The sequence below is a fragment of the Anopheles funestus genome, chromosome X (genome assembly GCF_943734845.2).
Source record: "Anopheles funestus chromosome X, idAnoFuneDA-416_04, whole genome shotgun sequence".
NCBI classification, from domain to species: domain Eukaryota; kingdom Metazoa; phylum Arthropoda; class Insecta; order Diptera; family Culicidae; genus Anopheles; species Anopheles funestus.
In genome coordinates, this window is record NC_064597.1 from 4,216,738 (window position 1) to 4,241,133 (window position 24,396).

The window sequence follows — 24,396 nt, forward strand, 5'->3', positions numbered from 1 at the left end:
TATTCCCACCTCATTCGTCCTGCTACCCTCATATTGTACACAGTTTGTTTCTATCTTCGCAAAAAACAAGGGGGTTGGGGAGGGAAAAAACCCACCCTTAAAACCAAGAACGAGAAATGGAACGATTTGTAGTAATTCAATCAGAGAAATTCATCCCTTCAAACACACCCTTCCCCTCGTCTGTTTTTACCCCTCATACACACGCACACTTTCACTATCAGCAACGGTCCAGTTGCTTGGACTAAAAATCGAAAGTGGTATCCTTTTTGAAACCCGTCTCACCCCCGCCTTTTACCCCCCTTTTTGACCCTTCCCTCGGCCAAAGAAAACATGACCGTTTCGCTTTGAATTTTCCACTCACTTTTTGTTTCGATTGAAAATCCCACTTTAAAGTACGATGATACCGATGTGCAATAAAAAAACATGTCTCTAATGACACTGAGATACTGTGGGCATCCAGTCCGCGCATCCATCATTCGCCAAAAATGGTTCGCGGGTGTAGCTTTAGCATGTCGAAATGAAACGAATCGATCATCGCTTCGTCTGTCTGTCTGTGCTATTGTGCGTTGCTGGTGGCAGAATGTATGTTGCACGGTCGACGATTCGTCAAGTCAATCAATCACGCAGCGATCGCCATACCCGCAAGGACAACGCAAAACCCGGCGCTGGGCCCGTTTGTCGAATAATGTTGAGCTATCCATTTCCTACCACACTCATACAAATGGGTGCGCGAACTTGTGCCGAACTCCTTTCCCTTTCCCGGCGTTGGTAAAAACTCATCTCATTTCGAGATAAACATTGTACAAACATAACTAAACCTACCCCGAACTGGGTCGTCCAAGAGAAAAAAAAAACGAAAAGAAGAAAATAAAATGTCACAATCTTTACGTTTTTAGTTACACATTTTGATGGATTTCTTCCGTGTTGTCATTGCTGTTTGTTGACGCGGCCGGTTTTTACTTTGTCCGTTTCATTTGTGTGCTTTTTCCTTTAACATCTTCATACTATTGATAGAGCTTGCAAAAAAGGCCTACCGTGTGGAAGGAAAACCGCAACTGTAAGAGGTTTGCGGAAAAAAAATACAACATCCGGATAACCCATGACGTGAACTTTTCACGTTGCGATATGCAACCCGCTACAAGTTGAAGAGATACAAAGCACGACAAAAAAAATAGCAAAGAACAAAATACCAACAATGCGGTCGACAATCTGTATGAACAGTGCTTACATGGCGTGATATCGCAAAGCCATTTATCAAGAAAAGAGAGAGAGATAGAGAGAGAGAGAGAGAGAGAGAGAGAAAGAGAGAGAGAGAGATAAAGGAAGGAAATTGGTTAGTTTTTGTACTCTTTCCAAGTAATCGATTAGAGTTAGAGCAGTGACGTTCTTTACCTTTCGTCCAATGGATTTACTAGAATAAAAGGCTTGAATTTTAACTATTTCCTATTAAACTATGAGGAACGTTCAACAAACGAGTATTTCGGTCCATTATTGGGGAAAGAATCGATATTGGAGAAGACCCAAGTTATGGTGGACTCTACAAGTTATCTGAAAAGTCAGATTAGTTGAAGACTTCTGTGGGCTGGACATGTTAGTAAGAATGACACCGAACAATCGAACCCGTAAAGCATTTATGACCATCTACAGAGGTAGAGAAGGCACTGCTAATTGCAGCCGGTTTTACAGAATTACACCGATATTACATTTTTTTGCTGATAAAACCCCGATTAAGCTACCCGCCATTAGCAGCCATTCTTGGAAAGGAAACTTTGTCGACTGGCTGAAAATTCAGTTGTACGGATTACACAACTGATACCATCTGTGATAAGATAATTCGTCTTTTAGCTCCATTAAAATCCCTCAAAACAACGTAACGTGAGGCTATTTTTTTATGTTTGGTTAATGTCTAATGAGGAGTTTTATGTAATGAAAAGGCCTATTATGACCAAGGTTTATATGAAATTTGAAACTAAAACGACCTAGTTTAGATGGTCGTGTGTCTTCGATCTCTATATTTAATATAATTAAGCGATTTTTTGCGATGATCCTCTTTATCATCATATCAAGGTTTATAGAGGTATGCCTTAATTGTAAAGAAATAAGCTATAACTCCAAATGTTCGTTGCGTAGCTAACTACTGTATTATCATTTAGAAAAAAAATGGATTACACAACTGATACCATCTGTGATAAGATAATTCGTCTTTTAGCTCCATTAAAATCCCTCAAAACAAGTGGTCGTAATGTGACGCCATTTTTTTATGTTTGGTTAATGTCTAATGAGGAGTTGTATGTATTGAAACCAAGGTTTATAAAAAATATGAAGCTAAAACGATCGAGTGAATTTGGATGTGTGTCTTCGATCTTTTTATTAAATATAATTAAGCGATTTTTAAAATTAATTTATCTTCAATTAATATGCACCTCTTCTTAATCATACCAAGGTTTATAGAGGTATGCCTTTTTTGTAAAGGAATAAGCTATAACCTCAAAATTTCGTTGCGTAGCTAACTAGTGTAGTATTTTTTTTGGAAAAAAAAGTATTAAACAAGACTCGTTACATTCGTTCTGAAAAGTTAGAAACGATACTTCCTTTATACACCGTTCTATCTTTGCCAACACTACTTTTGCATAGTAATAAACATAAATGAGAATAAAGGTCACGTACGGCTGGAGCAACTGGATTGAGATGCTGCAAACATTTTACCATCACATCGTCAGCCGTCCGGCGTGACAAAGCACGGAACAACAAAATCAACCACCGACGGGTGGCTTTGCCTTGGTGCTTAGAAGGATAATGTTTCCCGTCTAGCTAACCAAACGGCAGTCGAAACAAAGCACTCGCAAGATGCTGGAAAACTTGCCTTCTAATCGTGAAATCACACTCTACATCGTACTGGGTTAGTCTATCGATGCCGTATCGTTTGGTGCACGGTTCAAACTTTATCATTTATAAGTTGTTTTCTTTTTTTTGTTGTTGTTGGTCTTCTCTTCTTCCCGTTTGCGGTTGAAAGGTGATGCCCTTACCCAAGCGTATCTCGCTCGCTCCCTTCCGATAAGCGTGTGGGGGTATGAAGACACATTCCTTCACAGTGTCCCACGCCCGGGATAGAATTTCTGCCCCGTCAGCGAAAGACAATCATCGGGGAGCAAAGAATCAGGGCATCTCCATCACAAGGCCAACGAAAGGACATGGGAAATCATGACTTTTCCGGTTTGCTTCTCTTACCTCTGCTTACTCCCGCTTCCTCCCCCCCCCTTTCTCCAGAAACCGTCTAAATCGAACGGTTCCCGTAGCAGGTTCATCGGCTATCGGGCGGGCGGGTGAGGGTAGTAATGTTATTGGAAGATAAATTATAATTCCAACCCAGCTTGCAGCTACGTACAAAGCAACCGAACAACCTGCCAAGGTGGTGAGGTTCAGGTGTTTCTGGCGAAGGTGAAGCAGAACAACAGAAGACTAAGGGGGGGGGGGGGGGACCGGGAATGCCCGTAGGCGCACATGCTGTGGTCTTATTTTTTGTCCTTCATCGCTCCACCTCCACTCCTCCCATTTCTTCCTCCATCCACCCAATCACAAGACTTACCGCAGTCACGTACGGTTTACCGTCCTTTATTCCCTCTGGATGAGCGTTTACAGCAAAAGCCGTACCAATACTGGGCGGACAGGTGTAGTTCCACCCCCACCACCTCTGTTGGATCGCAAGCTGTCTGCTTAGTGCAAGCGATTTTCCGTTTTGCAAGAGCCGAATTGAGATATTATAGCTTCCGTTTCTTCTCACTTCCGTTCCACTCCCCAAAAACCAGCCAATACCCAGCCAGAAACCCCGAAATAAATAAGAAGGATGTGAAGGATATGTGGGTGTGTGTATTGCGCTTTGCATCGACACGGTGAGCAATATCGATCCACGATAAAAAAAGTAAAATCTTACTGTAGGAAATTACAAATAATTTATTGATTATATTCATCAACTGTGATAGCACAAAAAAACCAGGCGTTGTTATATTCCATTCTTTGTTTTCATATATTCATCTTAAAAATAATGAATTGTTATTAAAAAAAATTATTAAGAAATATTTAGCATCGCAAAACACAGATTTATTAAAATGAGCAGAATATTCCTAATTTCTAAAATGATTACAAAAAAAACTTCCAGGACAACAGTGGAGTTTCTTAAAAAAAATCTGAAGTAATGGAGACGCCCAGTACTTAATATAAATAAGTTTTATGTAAAATGTTTTTTCTTTATTTCTTCAAAAAGTAATTAATTTTACACCGCAACTTGATATATATAGATTAAAAACTTAAAATGCATATTATTTTGTTGCATTTGTTTTAATTTTAATCAAATATTTCAACATACCAACAAGTTTTTAAAACTATTTTTATGCTCAAGAAAATTTATTTTTCTGTCATTTTTTCTGTCTTTACTTTGACAATCTTTGGTCATAGAAACACAAGATTTATAATAATCAAAATTTTTAGACTTTTTAGGCACATTTGAAAGGAGAATAGTTTTTCGATTGTTCGACACCTTTTTTCGGTTAATACAAGTACACAAACTTAACAGGAATAAGCGAACAACAAACAAACAATGTCTTTGATTGATAATTAAACAACGAACCGTCGAAAAACAGCCGTCCGTCTGGAAGATACGTAAGGAAGGGGGGAAGAAAAGGTCATCTTGTGAAGATGTTTTTTTACTAGCCTCCTCGCTTCTCTTCCTTCTCCGTCCATTCGCTGTCCAATTCAAAGACAAACAACCAAACAACCTTCGATAGGCGGTACGAAACTCGCCACTAATCTTTTTTTTCCCTACCGATAGAACGCACTGGTTTTGCTTGGTAAACATAAACAAACATTAAATAGCCTAACCTTTCGACAACCTTCTTGATAAACAGCAACCGGTTCTGGTGTCAGCGGCCTGACTGATTAGCGACAGCATAATCCACCACACCGGTGTTGAGATTAGCTTCGCCGAGGAACAACCGTATCGCTTCGCGACCGTAATTAAAGCAATCGTACCAAGATCACTTTGCTATTTATGCATAACTAATTTCAGACCAGGGTTTTCTTCGTTTGTGGTTTCATTTGTCGCGCAAAAAAACAAAGAATGAGTTTTGTAAAACCGTTGATAAGATTTGCTCATTAAAGTATGCAAAAGACACTTACCACTATCGTCTAGTGGTGTAAGGTGGCATGCTGGGTAACGCTTTCTACCATTGCTTTGTCTCGGATCCAGCTTTTCCTAGCAATCGAGCTGGGGAAAGGGAACCTTTCCGTCAGGACGCTTTTGTTATCCCGGGATAGCTACCGAAAGTTCTTTTACATTTAATTTCAGTCCTTTCAACCCGCTGTTTTTGGTTCGTAAAGAAAAAACCTTTACCAAGTCTTGCCAGGAAATATTTTCCTTTTTTCTCTCTCTCTCTCTCTCTCTCTCTGTCTGGAAAGGCTGTTTTTTACGGTTAGCCCCTTCCAGTACGGTGTATCATTTTAACTTTCAAACAACAACACCAATCGTTATGATTTGCGTTTTTTTTATGAACCGTAAGCCTAAATCGCTCGCAAATGTACTCACCGATCCGGATCGCGTCCGGTAATGCGCGGGTGGGTCCAGTTCCGAACAGGGCCAGCAGGGTGACCCAACAGCAATAGTAGTCGCGCCACCGCCGGTAAGCGTACCGACCGTCGACCGTCGCCATCACAAACCTCCGCGGTCCTGGGCACTCACGGCCCGATTTCGAGCCCGCTGCTCACTCACCGCACGCTCACCGGCTGCTCACCCGAAACGCGCTCTCGGTACGGCGTGTGTGTGTGTGTGAGTGTGTATGGTCTCACGTCTCACTGCGGCAGCTCACTGCGTCGGGCTCCTGCGCGCTTTTCCTGGTTCTATCAGCTTCAAGAACGCTTACCACCACTAACACACGCACCCGTGTGCGAATGTGTGCGTATACTATGGGAGGGATGAAATACACGGACAGCAACCAACAACAAAAAAAAAGGAAGGAACGTGAAGAGCACGCGCTGCGTTATTTATGCACTACGCCAGTGCTGTGTCGGTTGAATGATGCTGTACCTACTGCCACTGCTGCTGCTAGGCTTTTTGGTTGATGGACGCTAGTGTTAGTGTGCTGATGTTTTGGTTTTCCACGTTGCCATTCCCCTTAGGAAAAAGGGGGTTTAGTTTTTTTTCTCCCTTTACACAAAATACGAACACTGTTCTCTTCTAAAATCTCTTCAAAAACAAAAAGAAAACGAATTTATTTTTACCATGTAACTGATGAGAGGTTAAATAATTTGTTAAATTTTGAGTGAACGAAACGAATTGAAACTAAACACATAAATAAAAAACTTGCTTGTTACTGTCAATAATTCACTCACACGCACTACACCACGGTACGTCAATTGGGTTCGAAGACCCAACACGAAGAACATGCTCTCGATTATGGTATATTGGCTCTCCCGTAATAATGTCTGTCGTTCTGTTTTATTATTTTATTTATTTTTTTGTTATAAACGAACTTTCCCAAGAGGATTTGGTTGATTGCAGTACTAAGACGGGATGCAGGAATTGCTTTTCCCTGACCGATACAACAATGCGAACCGAACTGCTATTAAAATCAGTCAACAAACGGTGTTCGAGTTCCTTAACGTCACCGAGCACGTAACGAGCACTAACGCATACACAAGCACAAATAAATACACAAACACACACACAGATGCAGTGTGATTGAATCTGTCAAATATCCTTGAGTGTGTAAGAAGCGTGGATGGTAGGCGCGTTGAGTAAACTCAGCGAAAGGATGCGAACCACCGTTTCACGTACGACGGCACGCAACCGGATGCAACCGCACCAGCACCGGAAGCGACACCGCGTTTCCTAATAACTAACGTGCGTGTGTATGTGGGCCGTACCTTTACTTAACACCAACAAAAAAAAAATCCATTCACCCACTCAGACACATACCAACACGCGGCGAAAAGCAACAGCCCTGGGCGGGGTTGAGGGTTTGTTTTTTGTGTGTGTGGAGGGGGGAAAAAGGTGCACTCCCAGCTAAGCGAACGGAAGCTGCGGGCAACTAACTGCTAACTGACACTTGGTCGCTCGTTGCGATCACCTTTTAAAGGGATCTCTCTTCCAAAAAAAAGCACGGCACTAACCTGGCGCTGCGTGAGTGTACCCCGAGCGAAACACGCCACCGTCGCTAAACCGATGGCTGCAAAGGATGCCACCGCACTGACGCTTTCCGGATGAAGCAAAGATGGTGCCCATCTTTCCTTTGCTGGATGCTGTACCATGCGACACTCACGAGTGTGCGAAAGCTTCACCTGGGGAAAAAGCTTTTTCGATGAGTTCCCTTTAAGCTTTTGCGTGCGTTCGAAGAGCACATGCGCATTAAGGTTGTTGAGACAGCATCAATTCACTCATGGTGGCACTCATGGAAGGGAGGGGGGGGGGGGGGGGGTAAATGTAACGGCACTGATAACGTGGCCGGTGAGTGTAATATCGCAGGCCCGTATACGCTACAAGCCTCCTTGGATGCTGTGAAAACCTACCCAGAACGAAAAAGAGAAAGAAAGCAATACAAAGAGAGATAGAAAGAAAGGAAAAGAGTTCCTTATCAATCACTGCTTGGCACTCAGCAGTGCTTGCATACCAAATTAAAAAGCTACTTCTTTGAGAGCTTCACGAAATGATTCGTCTTAGAAGGGACGCATGAAAATGAAACATTTCAACAATTGCAAATATTATTTTATTTTTAACAAAAGTTTATAAATTTTAAAAATAAAATAAATTGAAAGTTTGTTTTTTTTGAGGGAAAATGGGAATTGTTGAAAAAAATATTTTTTTATTGCATTCCTTCATATTACGCTTAACAACAAGCTTAATTTTTGTAGCTTTCATTTAAGTCCTTAATTGTTACCTTAACAAACATCCTGGCAATACAGAGCTGCAAGAATGATCTCAAAGTTCAAGATACGATGGATGTTTAAAAAAAAGGAAAGCTTTTTAAAAGCTTCTCTACTTACCGGAAGTTGCTCTTGTGAGATGCTTTTTGAATACCACAGAATAAAGTAGTACAAAAGCTTTTTTAGTATTGATAGTAAAGCTCTCATAAAAAGCTATATTATAGATGACAGTTTTGTCAAAGTCTGCTTGAATCTTAACGGTATTGAACGCTTTCTTTTTTATTATCAGCTCCATACCAGCGCGAGGACATCTTGAAATACTTTTATTCTTATTAACCTGGTACGAAAGATATATTCTCTCTCCTTTAGAAAAACCACAGCGTTGAACAGAAGTCGAGTTTTAACCTCTTGCCATCAGCAGGGAAGAATAAAGCTCGAATTCAAAATGGCCGCAGTTCAAATCAATCATGAAGAAACTAAAAGATCAATTTTCTTTCTGGAGATATTAATTTCTTTTCATTACAACCAACAGAACTGTATGAAATGAAGGATCTGTACCAATATCAAATCCGTTTATTAATTTTTATACAAAAAAAAGCTTACAAAGCAATATAAGCCAGATACGAGACATGTCCATAGAAAAATTCTAAGACCGATAAAGCGAGAAACTTTGGTAATGCAAATTTTTCAAAAAAATTTATTGACTAAGTATGAATTCTACTATCCTTGTTCAAATGATTTTCATATGGAGAGAACAGATTTTGACCCCAGACCAGATGTATTATTTTTCATATATTCATTTCTTTCACCGTTAGCCGATAACCGAAGGAAAGCGTTGCATACACCGAGGAGTTTTCCTAGATGTCCATTTCCCGCGTATTATTGCGTAGTACTAGCGAATGGGTTTTCCACACTGAACGCTTTAGTTAAAGCGCATCCATCATTTTTTTTCATCTATTTTAACTAATCGACACAGGCACCACGACCTTACGTGCGGAAATTGCACCAACACACGCCTGACGAGCGAGAAGGCCTAGAGACACAATTTTCTCGTTAAATGATTTATCTTCCCTTCTCCTTCCTTCTCTCACACCTTCACACCTTCCATCTACAAGCAAATCAATAACTGCCCTGCTGCAGGAAATTGTTGCAGCACGTTAAACGTCATGCTAGTTAATAAACTAAAAACTCGGTTAGTGGACGTATGGTGGCCGTGGTGGAATGCATCGTACCATAAACAGGTGAATAAAATTCAAGTCAACTGTTGAACGGGATTTGCCACGGGGGGGCGGGAGGGGGCTGTTAAAATGGAACGAATTTCCTTCGCCCGAATTGAAAATAAATAATCCTTCATGACTGGCAAGTGCTTCTCAAGCCCTGTGTAAGGAATCTTGAGATATTCAAAATAAAAAAAAAATCATTTCTTCCATTTAATTGAAATTTGACTCTATTTTCTATGATTTGTTTTAATTCGCTCGAGAAAAAAAACTCTCATCAATGAGGATGCGGTAATCAGCAGCCACTGTTTGAGAAACACTGGCCAAACCGTTGTAACTAAGCAAGTTATGACGAATTTACTATATTCCTTCCTATGCAAGCACATGGACGAGTCACTTTAGTTAAACAATTTGCCCATCCCCCTGACACCCTTCATATCCCTTTCCCCCCCCCCCCCCCCCCCAAAAAAACCATACGGTCCATCCCTTCTCTTTCTCTCGGGACTGCTAAACAAAATGTTTACTCTCATGGGAAAACTCGCATTCGGCTAAAAATAGAGAGAACACACACGGTGTGTTTATGCGTCCCCGTTCGCATTGGCATTTTTGTTTTTTGCATTCGTGTAGCAAAAACCCATCAATATCTCCTAGTTTGTCCCTTTTTATCCCTCGGCTTTCCATACCGGTCACTGCCTTTTGTTAGATATAAAAAAAAGCAACCGATCGGTCAAACACGGTCCGTGACTGCTGCCGCATAAACCGAATCGACCAGCTGTCTCTGTGACATTACCGTACAGCGCTCTCGGCGTCGGCACGCTTGGATCGGATCAGTTCGGTGCTATTTTTGTTATCTTCTGCGCGCTCTCCCTTCCCTATAACGCCACCCTTTTTTGCTGAAGATCGGTTCACCAAGGGAGGCATACAAAAACAAAAAAAAAACACGGAAAATAACATCGCAGACAGAAGACGTTGCACGACAACCCGTCAGGTCGGTCGACGATCGGGCCGCGTGTTGCCGCATCGTGTCGTGTGCCTGTGTAGCCGCTGGTGTTTGTGACCGTGACAAAATCGTGCGTGCTAGTGTAGGTACCTTTTTGGGGCACAGTCGGTTTGCGAGCGTGTGCTGTGTGGTGTTAGGAGCAACTGTCAGTGAGTCCCCTCTTCGTAAGATAAACGTTACGGTTTAAGGAAGAAAGCAGTTTGATTGGTAAACTAAAATTGGAAAATTGGAGATCAAGTATTTCAGCAAAAATGCTGGATAAAACCCGTGGAATATGTAACTGCTATCTTCCCGCAATATTGCTGCTAGTACACGCGCTCAGTGGATCGGTTGATGGAAAGCGTGAAATACCCGTCGGTGAGTGTTGCATGACAGTATGAAAAAGCGTCCTCTCAATAAAAATAAAAAAAAACCCATCGCTCAGTCGACAAACTGATACGCAATCAAGCTGCACAATCAATACAGCGCATCTTCAAATTTCTGCACGCAATTACACACCCCGCCCAAAAAAAAAAGAAGCGAGCACCAGACGGCGGTGTTCGGCGTGTTCTATTTGTGACCCGCGTAGTTGTTAGCCGTTTCATCACCAATAGCGGATTTGTATATTTCGTCATTTATTTTCATTTTCCGCGGCAGGCGCCATTTTCCATCAGGTACCGGACTTGAACTACGAGTCCGAGATTGCCTTTCGGTATGCGATCGAGCGTGTTAATATGCACGAGAAGCATTTCGAGCTGGTCCCGATCGTGCGGTACGTCTCGCCGGAGGATAGCTTCAAGACGGAGCGGAAGGTGTGCGAGCTGGCAGTGGAAGGTGTGACGGCTGTGTTTGGACCTTCCTCGATATTGACGTCAGGTATTGTTGGTTCCATCTGCAAAACGCTTGAGATTCCGCACATCATTACGCACTGGGATCCGGAACCGCTGGGCGGTATTGATCCGGAGCTGCAGGCGATGACAATCAATCTTTACCCGGAAGCGGACGTACTATCCCGCGCACTGGCGGATCTTATTGTTGATTATAGCTGGAAAAGCTTTACAATAATCTACGACTCGGACGAAGGGTTGATGCGGCTGAAGGACATACTGCAGATACATGGACCAAGTGATGCACCGATTACCGTCCGTCAGATCGATGATGATCCCGACTATAGACCGCTGCTGAAAGATATCCAATCTTCTGGCGAGTCGCACATCATACTCGAGATAAGGCCCGATCGCATACTGGAACTTTTGCGGCAGGCAAAGGAGGTGAAGATGTTGGAAGAATATCAGAGCTACATCATCACGTCGCTCGATGCGCACACGATCGATTTTGAGGAGCTCCGCTACTCACGCTCCAACATTACCGCACTACGTCTAATGGACACAAAGAGCTTCGATATTAAGAATGCCGTACACGACTGGGAACAGGGAGAAGCACGCATGAAGCGACAGTTCCGTGTATCTCCGGAGCATGTACGCACCGAGTCCGCACTGTACAACGATGCGGTCAAGATCTATGCTACCGCGATCCGTGAACTGGACGCAACGGAAGAGATCACACCATCACGACTTTCCTGTGGCAGCAAAAACCTTCGGCAATGGCAATTTGGGTTACGGATCATTAACTACATGAAAGTGGTAGGTAGTCGCAATCAGTTCGACCGGTGCCACAATCCTCAAGATTACGCTATTCTTGTTTGCTAGAAAACTGAGCACGGCATTACGGGTCCAATCATATTCGATGATTTCGGCCGAAGAGCTCACTTCCATCTGGACATTATAGAGCTGAGCAAGGATGAGGGCTTCAAGAAGATTGCTACCTGGGATCCAACGCACGGTGTTAACTATACCCGCAGTCAGGGTGAGGTCTACTCTCAGATTGTGGAGTCCCTGCAAAACAAAACTTTTATCGTGGCGTCCCGCATCGGTGCTCCGTTTCTTATGTTTAAGTATGTCAAACATAGTTCCCACCCCGTGAAACCTCAACATCTCTAATTAATGTTGTCCTATTTGGGAAAAAAACCCCCTCAAACTCACAGGGAGAAAAAGGATGGTGAATTTCTTGAGGGTAACAACCGCTTCGAGGGTTACTCGCTGGAGCTGATTGATGGCATTTCAAAAATTCTTGGCTTCCAGTATAGAATGGAATTGGTGCCGGATGGAAAGTATGGTTCATACAATAAGATCACCAAAAAGTGGGACGGACTTGTGAAGCATCTGCTGGATCGTGTAAGTATAATTTAATGGAGGAGATAGAGGCAACTCACACTCTTGGTGAATGTTGACGTTTAGCCATTAAGTAGACGAGATTCTAATCTCTGTCCAATATCTTTTGATAAACATCTTCCTTGGGTGAAGAAAGCCGATCTTGCTGTTTGTGACTTGACTATCACGTATGAACGTAGAACGGCTGTCGACTTTACGATGCCCTTCATGACTTTAGGTGAGTGAATTGGACAGTTGAATCAATCGTAATAAACGGACTAGAACTGTTCTTCTGCGGTATATAACATAGGTATCAGTATATTGTACGCCAAACCTGTGCAGCAACCGAAGGATCTGTTCTCTTTCCTATCGCCACTATCACTGGACGTTTGGATCTACATGGCGACAGCTTATCTCGGTGTGTCGGTACTGCTCTTCGTACTCTCGCGTATGGCACCAGCCGACTGGGAGAATCCACATCCCTGCAAGCAAGACAACGACGAGGTGGAAAACATCTGGGACATGTTCAACGCACTCTGGTTGACGATGGGTTCGATCATGGGGCAGGGTTGTGACATACTGCCGAAAGCCATCTCGACGCGTCTGGTTGCCGGTATGTGGTGGTTCTTCGCACTCATTATGTTGTCGTCCTACACGGCCAATCTGGCCGCTTTCCTGACGATGGAGCGCATGGATGCGACGATCGAATCGGCGGAAGATCTGGCCAAACAGAGCAAGATCAAGTACGGCGTGGTGATGGGCGGTAGTACGATGGCCTTTTTCCAGACGTCTAACTTCTCCACCTACCAGCGGATGTGGGCATCGATGGAGTCGGCCCGCCCATCTGTCTTTACCAAAAGCAACGACGAAGGTCGCGACCGTGTCATCAAGGGTAAGCGGATGTACGCGTTCTTGATGGAGTCGACCTCGCTCGAGTACATCACCGAGCGGTACTGTGATCTTACACAGATTGGTGGTCTGCTTGACTCGAAGGGTTACGGTATTGCAATGCCCGTCAGTAAGTACCAATGCTTCCCGGTTACGTTGACCAGCTGTAAACCATATGTTTCCCATATATTTTAGACTCACCTTACCGTACCGCGATCAGTGGCGCGGTACTGAAGATGCAGGAAGAAGGTAAGCTCTATCAGCTGAAAACACGCTGGTGGAAGGAAATGCGTGGCGGTGGCCAATGTACCGAGGTACCCAACTCGTCCCAGGAGAACGAGCTCGGCATCGGCAACGTGGGCGGTGTGTTTGTCGTCCTAGCGCTCGGTTGTCTGTGTGCGTTCATCATCGGCATCCTGGAGTTTCTCTGGAACGTGCGGAAGGTGGCGGTAGAGGAGAAGGTAACGCCGTGGGATGCGCTCAAGGCGGAGCTGAAGTTTGCACTCAACATCTCCGTCACGTCCAAACCGGTGCACAACACGCTCAGCGAATCAACTGCGAGCGGGAAGAGCTCGCTACGTTCCAAGTCGGAATCCAGGCGCGGTTCGGAGCTGGCAGGCCGTGGCAACAATGTACGCACTGCGGCCAGCCTTAACAACATCGACAAGATTGGTTTCGTCTTTGATAAGAACTAGTGTGCCGGATTAGTAGATGTCCCTTTCGCATGCCAGGCTCATACAGGTTACATTACCAATAAAGCGTTCCCTAGCTGCTAGTTAAAGGATGGGTTCAGCTAAGCTACCGTGATTTGCCATCATGACTAATAGACAACTCGATCGACAATTACCCGTACCTATTCGTTGATATTCGCTACTGAATACAAGTGCATGCATGTTTTATTCGAGGGTATAATAGCACAAGCTACGCGGGCTATCCATCCAGATAAGAGCTTTGTTAGCTGACATTTTTGATCATTTTGTCAATTAAATTGCATACCTTTAGGGGTTAGTTTCTGGTGATTCAAATGCGCCTACCAGTATGCAATTCGCATGACAAAATTATCTTTTGTTAATTAGAAGATGGCTAACGTGTCACATCCTGTTGGACATTTGTTGCTTTACATATTTATCTTTATGCTTTATGCTGGAAAAACCCCGCGCTTATTGGTTGAGGTACTTCTCCAACTCGTCGCGCATTTCGAGCGGGCTAGTAGTGGGTGGGTACCGTCCAACCGGTTGCCCATTCCTGTCGACGATGAACTTGGTAAAGTTCCACTTGATCGCATCAATCAGCGTACCACCCTGGCGCTGTTTCAGATACTGCCACAGCGGATGAGCGTCGTCACCGTTCACGTCCACCTTTGCAAACATGTCAAACTTTACGTCGCGCCCCTCGGCAAACTGTTTGATTTCCGCGTTAGTGCCCGGCTCCTGTCCACCGAACTGGTTGCAAGGGAACGCTAAAATGCGCAATCCTGGGTGGGAAAAGGGGGGAATGAAGAAACAGAAATAAGAACTCAACTTCTAGTCACAGCAGCACATGGGGTCGGAATGGGAGAAATTTCCAATAGGGGTTGCACATGCGGTACCTCATGTAATTAACACCGGCGAAATGGGAAGTTTCGGCTGCAAAAGCTGAAAGTTAAATAGTAGCAATAGTTGGGCTTGTATAGTTTCCAACACGGTTACCACACGTCAATGGCAAAACCGCACGCTCTTTGTTTGGCAGATAGCGTGACTTTTAGCGTTGGCGCTAGTTTGTCATGGTACTTTTGTGCGATTTGCCTAGCAACTGTTAGTCTAGTCTTTGCAGATCCAACGACATCGGTGTCGAGTATCAGACATTAGTACGGGCAGAATTTTCCATCCCATCACCCACCATCGAAGGGGCCATTAAACTGACTCTCCAGCTGTTTAATGATTTGTATCCTTCTCTCTCTCAAACATTCTATCTTTTCTGACCACAACACTACCCAATATCAAAACAAGCCGCTGTGGGCAGTGTACGGAATTGCTAAATCGTGCGAAATCTTGCTCCCTATAGTGGGCCTGCAGCTGAGTACGGTTGAAACTTAAAAAAAACTACCTACACCACCCGAAGGGGCAATAAATAAGTTTTTTTTTTTGGCCTTTTTTCTGGCTCATGTGAGCATGAACATGATGCACACGAACATTAAATGCCGTTCGTTGGGTTTGATTTCAAGGACGAGGGTTAATGCTGACTGGGCAGCAACGATAGCGAAATCGTACGATTTAACTTTGACTTTTTTTCATTTTTGTTTTTTTAGTGAGGCTACTCACATTTGAACTGCTTGTTACAATTTAAATCGCAAAACTAGTTGCGAAACCGTAGTCGAGTGGAAGGTATTTCATTGACCGTTGGGAATTGAGACATTATAAAAAAAGATGAAGTGGAAGCTTTTAATGTAACTGAGCTGAGCTGTAAATTCAAAAGCTATAAAATAAACCTTTTTAAGAGAAAGGGCAGTCTTTATTCTGTCCGGAAAGTTTCAGGTAAAAATTGAAGGAAGCTTTATACTTAATAAAAAAAATGCCTTTGTTTACAGTAAAAAGCACTTAAAACTGCCTTAAACTTTACATGCTTTACATGAGCTGTTGCTGCTGAAAATCAGCAAACAATAATTCCAACCCGGTGGTACATGTTTTGCATCAGATTTATCACCATTTGCCGGTTAAAAGTTTTTTCCCCTTTCCGGTTGAAAATGCATATAACTTCCTCTGGATGTAGCTGTTTTTTTTTCTTTCTTCTTTATAACCCAATCTTTCCCATCTCACCCGAAACCCGGCGTTCAACCATGCGTTTATTCTTGTGGGGGGGGGGGGGGGGGGGGGGGGAGGAGAAAAAAACTTTGCCAAACTGCTCACTATCGCGTATCATGCTTTAGTGCCGAAATCGCCAAAACCGCAAAAGCCGTAACATTCACACACACACCCCGAAAAAAGGAATCCAACTCCGACCCGGTGTGCAATTTCGTGCCAAACCCCGCTCTGTTGCTCCTTTTGAGCGGGGAAAAGGAAATGTTCTCCTGTTGTGTGGGTTAAAACATTACACCTACACGTGTGATATTCTTCATGCCAAAAATCTCACTCCCCCCGGGCGGGGAGGGCGCCCAGACAGACCTGCTGCCTTGGGTGGCATGAAAAATGGTCCGATTGTTCCGGACGGTTGATTCTTAACGCCAATCCAACCGCATCATGTGCAATGGAAAGTTTGCTGGTTTTTGTGTTTCAACGTTCGGTTTGTGCAGATAGGTGGTAGCTTAAGCTAGTGTAAGCCGCTTGAAAAGATTTCAGTAAGAAGGCATGTTTTATAAACCAATATGAAATACAAATTGCATACTTTTAGGCGAGTTTGTAGATAATAATGGGGAAATGTGTAAAAATCAACACATTACGCCTAAATACGGATGAAATGCATTACGGAACGACAACTGTCGGCCATTTTGTAATATAATTTGCCACACTTACCCTTGGATTCAGCATACTCCTTGTACAGTTGATTAAACTCCTTATAGTGGCCTTCGGTGTAGCCACAGTTAGAAGCAACATTGACGATAATCAGTACATGGCCACGATATTGGCCAAGCTGAACCGGTTTCCCATCGATGTCGTTCGCGGTGAAATCATACACGGATGAGGCGACCTTACCATCAGCACCGGTAACTGGAGGTTGGGCTGCTGAGCAAGCAGCAACACTGCAACAACATACACAAAGTTCTGCTTTTATCGACTTTAATCTCATCAAGCATTTTTGATTTAGCATAATTTTCCTAACAAAAAACCTCTCACACAAATGCAACCTTACTGCTGAACCAAATCTGTATCGAAACTTAGATTTCTTTCCAAGAAAAATTTCGATTTTTCCAACAACAGGTGGCTAATGAATGTTCTTGCTCCCACACGGGCAAATCAAGTAATTTTCGATTGCAAGTTGTGGGAAAGTTTCCCTTTTGCCTTTTTGCGCAAATAGAACACAATCCGGCCGTCCTTACTACCTAAATCAATCTTAATTCGAAAATGGGAGTACTTTTTGTTGTAATCGTTCACCTTGTGGTGCTGTTAAGATTCTTCTTTTTTTTGCAACTAATTTTTTGTTTGTTGCCTACTGATTCATTTACTTCTTAATAAGCTTTTTTCTCATTTGCTTGTACTAAACTTGTACTAAAGTTTCTCACTGCCGACGAGAGAAGGTTTGCCAGATGTCTGTTCTTTACGCGTCAAACAAATTATTTAGAGATTTTAGCACGTTAGTGGAGATTGTAAGTAAGGGAAAATAAAAGGCGTTAAGCTTCCATTTTAATGTGGAGACACAAATTTGTAATACGGCATATGTATAGGATTTACTACCGCTCACTTACCCGGACGGTGAGGAAAGCAGATTGATGGCGACCATTGCAGTTCCAAGTAGTCCAACCGTCGCTCCCATTGCGGCACCACGCGGCCCGGTTAGAAGACGGCGTCCCAACAGAAACATGCTTTTATCGCTTCTTGTACAAGTTATTCCAATTAGCGTCGTATGTTAATGGCTAGAAGTACAAAAAGGCGGAACGAAATAGAACAAAAAAACATAGATTTACAAAGAAATAAAAAAAAAACCGCCTTAAAGTATGCAACCCGCATAACAAAGGACTATTTACTATTTAATGATTTGCTCAATATCGAACCACTCGAACGGGTATTCTTCGAATTGCTGAAAGGAAAATAACGCAGACGTTACGAACTAAAAACCGAATTTATTTTTTTTGTGGAAAAATTATTTCTTAGCCCAAAAAAACAAATCAAGTTCAAAACAAGAATCCCGCGACGACTTCACACAGCGAAGGAAGCGTGATAAAAATGTCCCAATATTGGTTTACAGCACCGTGTTCCCGGGGAACCGGTATGAAATGAAAAACGAATGAAAGCAACCTAGCCCCAGTGCGTTTATTTTCGGTTCCTTCTTAATCTTACCGGTGCGAAGCGTCTTCGGTGCGCACCGCATGACAGTGAGCGGGACGAGCGAATTAAATTAAATTCAATGAAATTCAATTCTCGACACTGCCGAGTCCAAAACCCGGTATCTCGTGTAGGCGGTGATTGGTCGCCGGAGTCAAACGGAGTTTAGAACGAAGGCACTCCAACGAAGGGACCAGACACAAATGCTTTATTAAGTTCTCTTTTTGCTGTAGCTTTTACACCGCCCGTTGTGTGGGTGTGTGTGTGTCTATTGCTATGGGTTAGCAGGTGAAGTGTGTTAATGATTCACTTGAGAGCTGTAAAGATCTTGTCATTTTCATTTGAATAAAGGTATCCTGGAATTATGGGAAATGGCTGTTGCTAGTGAGTTCCCGGATGAGGCTTCAATTGCTGCTGAACAGTTCATCCAGACTCTTTAGCGAACTAGTCATAAAGAGGAAAAGTTCAGCTAACAGCAAAAAAAAAGTACTCGATCTCTGGTTCAGATAGTTTTTCAATCAAAGTTGTGCAAAAAAACACAATGAAGAATCTGTTTGGAAAGAAAGTGCAACTCCACCGAAATGGTTCCAAACTAATGCTTCTGCCGGAAATGAGTATTTTCTCAAGACCGAAAAGGTTTGTTCGTGAAAAACGGAACACCGGAGTGACGGAAAGCTGTAACTGAGTGATAGTAAACGAAACGCTTCCGCTTTATCAACAATCTAACGCATCAAAAGCTACAGCGGAGCGAAAACGGTGATTTTTTTCTCCCTTCCGAAAGTATCCTTCACATCAAACCAAACCGTTCTGGTTTCGTCTTCGTCTAACTTTAGCCTGAAGAATGTACGCTAACGTAGATCTTTCAACTATTCCCGAACCCTTCCCGGGAAAGCTCAAAAGTTGCATCGAGCAACGATGGAAACGAGCAGACATTTTTTGCATCGGGTTTTCACCATAACGCCCAACACGGCTGCACGATGCAAGCGATTTGGCCGCGGCTGGCCCATAGTTTTATTGATCGTTAAACTTCAACCTCCCCCGGGGTTCGTGCCATCGTGCGTCCTTGAAAACAGGGGCTCGGAAAGATGGAAGGTAAAAGTACGTAAAGTATCCCCCAAAGGAAAGTACGGCGATTCTTGGGAATATCTTGGAGGTTCTCTCTTTCTCTCAAGGTCTCTCTCTCTCTCTCTTTCATTGCCTTACTGTACCGGGCGTGTAAAGAGGAAGTGAGAGATGCAGTTTTCATGCCCCTGGCAATGATGCTGCTGTTGTAAACCGGGTAATACCTCTGCTGCTGCTGTCAGTGCCCTGGGGTACAATCGTGCAAATGGTGCTCCAAGCTGAACAACAAACATAAAGATGAAGGCGAAAGAACAACTGTTCTTTCCCCCCGACTCAGCTAGACCGGGGTACTTTGGTACCATCCGGATAGAAAGGATAGGTTTTCCTAGGGTGCTGAGTGTCTTCTTACTTGCTTGCAGCTATTGCAATGGTATACACTAAAACCAAGCAAGAAAAGCGGGTCAGTTTTAGCAAGGGGTTTGTTCGATCGTGGAACAATTACACCATGTGTTGCAATAATCATTAAAAACCCATCAGCAGTATGTTAACCCAGAAGCGGTACAGCGCGATCGAACAATGAGTAATTGGGATGCGGTTTCCCACACCGGTGGGTTGTTTTGAGGTGGTTTGTGTGCGCGGCCCCTGAATGTATGCAATATATACGCACAAAACACTCCTTACCCCGTCATTAAACGCTTAGCAATGGTCGCGTTACCTTTTTTTAAAATTATTTTAGCAAAATTTAAAAAATGATTTATTTCCATGCCAATTGGTTGGAATACGTTCCAATTCACTCAAACAATGCTTTAAATTAAAAAAAGAATAAAAAATCAGAAAAAAAATTTAAAAAAATTTTCAACTCGAAAATTTCATAAGGGGTACCCCTTGCCATTTTTTTTTGGGAAATTTTGCAAAAAAATATAATTGATTTATTTTAATGCCAATGGGTTGCAATGAGTTTCTTTTCACTCAAATAATGCTTGAAATAAAAAAAAGAGTGAAAAATAATAAAAAAATCAAAAAATTAAAAAAAAAATGAAAATTTTGCTCATTTTTGCACCAAATTTTGCCTATAACTCGGCTGGTATCCAACGGATCGCCAATCTTTAACCTGTGGTCAATAGATGACACCAATGGCTACATTTTCTTCTTGGACAGCCATGCCCTCAGATGTCTGTGCCAGAAGTTATTCGAGGAACCAAGTTCCTTATCCTGTTTGAGAAAATGTAAAATTTTCCTCATTTTTGCACAAAATTTTGCCTATAACTCGGTCGGTATCCAACGGATCGCCAATCTTTCACTTGTGGTCGATAGATGGCACCAATGGCTACATTTTCTTCTTGGACGGCCATGCCCTCAGATGTCTGTTCCAGAAGTTATTCGAGGAACCAAGTTCTTTACCCTGTTTGAGAAAATGTAAAATTTTCCTCATTTTTGAGCAATGTAGCAAAAATTTTATATGTGATATATTTTGATGGGAATTTGTTGCAATAAGTTTCTTTTCGCTTAAATAGTGCTTTAAAGTAAAAAAAGAATAAAAAATCAGAAAAAAAATTTTAAAAAATTTTCAACTCGAAAATTTCATAAGGGGTACCCCTTGCCATTTTTTTGAGAAATTTTGCAAAAAAAAAAAATTGTTTTAATTTAATGCCAATGGGTTGCAATGAGTTTCTTTTCACTCAAATAATGCTTGAAATAAAAAAAAGAGTGAAAAATAATAAAAAAAAAAAATGAAAATTTTCCTCATTTTTGCATCAAATTTTGCCTATAACTAGGTCGGTATCCAACGGATCGCCAATCTTTAATCTGTGGTCGATAGATGGCACCAATGGCTACATTTTCTTCATGGACGGCCATGCCCTCAGATGTCTGTGCCAGAAGTTATTCGAGGAACCAAGTTCCTTACCCTGTTTGAGAAAATGTAAAATTTTCCTCATTTTTGCACCAACTTTTGCCTATAACTCGGTCGGTATCCAACGGATCGCCAATCTTTAACCTGTGGTCGATAGATGGCACCAATGGCTACATTTTCTTCATGGACGGCCATGCCCTCAGATGTCTGTGCCAGAAGATATTCGAGGAACCAAGTTCCTTACCCTGTTTGAGAAAATGTAAAATTTTCCTCATTTTTGCACCAACTTTTGCCTATAACTCGGTCGGTATCCAACGGATCGCCAATCTTTAACCTGTGGTCGATAGATGGCACCAATGGCTACATTTTCTTCTTGGACAGTCATGCCCTCAGATGGCTGTGCCAGAAGTTATTCGAGGAACCAAGTTCCTCACCCTGTTTGAGAAAATGTAAAATTTTCCTCATTTTTGAGCAATGTAGCAAAAATTTTAAATGTGATATATTTTGATGGGAATTTGTTGCAATAAGTTTCTTTTCACTTAAATAGTGCTTTAAAGTAAAAAAAGAATAAAAAATCAGAAAAAAAATTTTAAAAAAATTTCAACTCGAAAATTTCATAAGGGGTACCCCTTGCCATTTTTTTGAGAAATTTTGCAAAAAAAATAAAATTGTTTTATTTTAATGCCAATGGGTTGCAATGAGTATCTTTTCACTCAAATAATGCTTTGAATAAAATTAAAAAATTATAAAAATTTAAAATTTTCATTAGACTGTTATCAGCTAAATATCAGTAGACAACCTGTCTAAAATGTACAAATGTTAAAGACTCTTCGATTTTATCTAGCTTGTTATATCTTGCATTTATCCTTTCTTTTATAAAGCAATGTATTAGCTTATGGGTTTTAAAGCTTACGTGACAAGCTGATAAATAATATAAAAATAAATGACTTTATTGTTATTTGAAACGATGTAATGTTTTGTACTTAACAATTTGCTTTAAAATATCAAATAAACCAACATCAAACTGTCTGTTGTTGTTGCATCTCTTCAAGGAAATATGATAGCGTTGCATTAAGAGACATCGCGTACATGTTAAACTACAGCAAATGATGCTTAAATGTACTTCGAAGCTTGTTGCCTTTCGTGCTCACAAAACGTGCGTCCCTGAAACCGCTAGCGTTGTGGGAAAGATAGGTAAAAGGACGGTTTAAAAAAATAGCAAAAAACCCACCATAGCCTAAGTACCTAGCGAAAGCGAAATGCCCTGAAATCTATACCGAACGTTGCACGCACGAACGCACACGAGGGCACTGAACACATCCATCAGGTTACATCGACAAGGGTATATGCAACGGTTCCGGGAAGGGCGGAAAGGAAAGCGAGAGGAAGAGAAACCCCAGCGCTTATCCATATTTCCAACTCGCCCCTTTTTGGCGAAATAAAGCTCTCTCCTTCCTCCCCCACCCCCCTTTCCTTCCCCGCATCAAGCACTCTGTTTAGAGCCCTGGCTGGAAATCGTTTTTGTGGAGAGTTTTGCAGCCTCCAAAATGCTGCGACAATGTGCTGTCCTTCACGTGTACCGCCTTGTAAGCTTTTCACGCACGAACACAGCCCGAAACCGATTACTACAGCCTCGGTCCCAGATGTGAGATGCTGCGAAAAATGGTTCGCAACGGTTTTCCCGTTTGCCAGTGTGGGAAAGAAAGTGCACGAGGTGGCGATAAACCGTAGCACCGAGAAGGAGAGAGCGATAAATCGGTTGTGGAGAGATTTGAAAGTTTCCCCCCCCCCCCCCCCCCCACCACGCGTCCACCCGTAGTCCGTCTGTTTCCCTTGTTTGAAGTCCATACTTTGTGGTCCATTTGCGAACGGTTGGAGAGATGTTCCTCTCACTCATCGAAATTCGCACACACAAACACATATACACACACACACGCACACGCTGTGTTTAAATCACACACCCTTGACATGGTGCGGTTCCCGTACCGTTTCGCTCAACGCTCGATGTCGGTCATGTCATCTGTTTCTCTCATTTTACCGATTGCCAAAAACCGAATTCACACTTTCACTTTTTGGCACGGCGGTGTGTGTCCTGCTGTTGCGCCGAAACCCGAGAGCGATAAAGCAGCACAGCAGCAGAATTAAACAAAGAACAGAGGAAAAGCAAAAAAATAGGAAAGAAATGGTGGTAGAATACATCATCCCACCGAAACGTGTACTTCAAGCGCCGTGCACGGAGCCGCGGAAAAGCCGGGTTTCGCGTGCCTCAAGTAAGAAAAAAAAAATACAAGGCTCAAAAACTAATCACCCACCCGGAAGGACATGGCATGATTTGGGGAAGATGATTGAGCATTAGCTAGAGTTTGAAGGTGTGTTATTTGGATGCTGCGTACAGGGACGCAAAAGTGCTGAACCGTGTGCTGAGCGTTCCACTTTAATTCAGTCAGGTTCAGTGGAAAATGTGAAATCATGCTACAAGCAAACAAAGATGAGAATTTGTTTCCTTCTCTTCCTCTGCACGTTTGTTTTGCACCGCACCGGATTGTTTGGTTTTGATTTTGTGTTTTCCTTCCATTTCCTTTGTTTGAGGAAATTTGTGTATAAACAGTAAGTCATAAACTGTTTTGTATCAAACAAGAAACTTTGACTTTTAAATGCTGGTTTTATTTTCCTTCTTGCGCATTATGCGAGCGTGTCAAGTGGGCCAGCTGAGCAATGGGACGTATCCTATTAGTGGCTAGCAGGTGGCATACAAATAGGACCACCTTTCCCTTTCCCTCGTACCGGGGGTGGGGGGGAAAGAAAAAACTCCATCAACCATTTTCCGCGTCTTGATAAGATGGAACAACAACAAACAAAACGAGCAACAAAAAAAAAACGCCTTACCCAACTCTGGCACGACACTTGCAGTTGCGAACGAAGTAGAAAACTGTCCGAGCGGTGCTGCGTTCATGCGTACGATCTCGTTTTCGATTTCTTTACTCACTCCACCCCCCCTTTCTTTGTTGCCTTCCACTTCTGCCACTCCCCCCCCCACCCCCCCAAACCCCTAGATAAAGCAATGCTGGGGCAGTGCAACAACAACAAACATCTCCTTACTTTGTACGATCTGGTCGCTGAGATGAGAGTGATTCTCAATTTGTAGCACGATGTTCTGCTTCACCTCCATACACAGCTACAGACCAAACCCGACTCCCCCCTTCTGGTCCATAAAAGTCGTATTGGGAGGAAAATTCAATTGTACTACTCGCTTACAGCTGCGAGCGTATGCGCTTATCGGTACGCACGAGCAGGAAAGAGTGTAAGCAATCGGCACAAGCAA

General features: G+C 42.7%; 3 protein-coding genes across 11 annotated transcripts in view; 1 reads left to right on the top strand and 2 right to left on the bottom strand.

Moving 5' to 3' along the window:
- The window catches only part of LOC125765287 (glutamate receptor ionotropic, kainate 2), a 97,796-nt gene extending 90,399 nt beyond the window's left edge, over positions 1 to 7,397 (bottom strand). For 2 of the 9 annotated variants that reach the window (XM_049430318.1, XM_049430254.1), the window contains exons 1-2: positions 6,968 to 7,130; positions 5,579 to 6,235 (exon numbers count right to left, since the gene is read on the bottom strand). In XM_049430318.1, coding sequence (XP_049286275.1) covers positions 5,579 to 5,702 — 124 coding nt within the window. In that variant the 5' untranslated portion in view covers positions 5,703 to 6,235; positions 6,968 to 7,130. Of the gene's footprint in view, positions 1 to 5,578; positions 6,236 to 6,381; positions 6,863 to 6,915; positions 7,131 to 7,161 lie in introns of those variants that run through there. The other 7 variants (XM_049430308.1, XM_049430246.1, XM_049430288.1 and 4 more) reach the window with 6 other exon arrangements.
- A 2,420-nt stretch (positions 7,398 to 9,817) lies between these two features.
- On the top strand, positions 9,818 to 13,986 carry LOC125765229 (glutamate receptor ionotropic, kainate 2-like). The gene is made up of 7 exons (XM_049430147.1): positions 9,818 to 10,485; positions 10,765 to 11,750; positions 11,817 to 12,061; positions 12,152 to 12,341; positions 12,471 to 12,555; positions 12,628 to 13,335; positions 13,401 to 13,986. The coding sequence occupies exons 1-7, from the start codon at positions 10,380 to 10,382 to the stop codon at positions 13,898 to 13,900; spliced, it is 2,820 nt and encodes a 939-aa protein (XP_049286104.1). The 5' UTR covers positions 9,818 to 10,379; the 3' UTR covers positions 13,901 to 13,986.
- Positions 13,987 to 14,059: 73 nt separating this feature from the next.
- On the bottom strand, positions 14,060 to 24,065 carry LOC125765397 (uncharacterized). Its single transcript, XM_049430455.1, has 4 exons — positions 23,961 to 24,065; positions 17,584 to 17,751; positions 16,694 to 16,920; positions 14,060 to 14,679 (listed from the first exon to the last, which is right to left on the bottom strand). The coding sequence occupies exons 2-4, from the start codon at positions 17,697 to 17,699 to the stop codon at positions 14,366 to 14,368; spliced, it is 657 nt and encodes a 218-aa protein (XP_049286412.1). The 5' UTR covers positions 17,700 to 17,751; positions 23,961 to 24,065; the 3' UTR covers positions 14,060 to 14,365.
- Between the last annotated feature and the right edge of the window lie 331 nt (positions 24,066 to 24,396).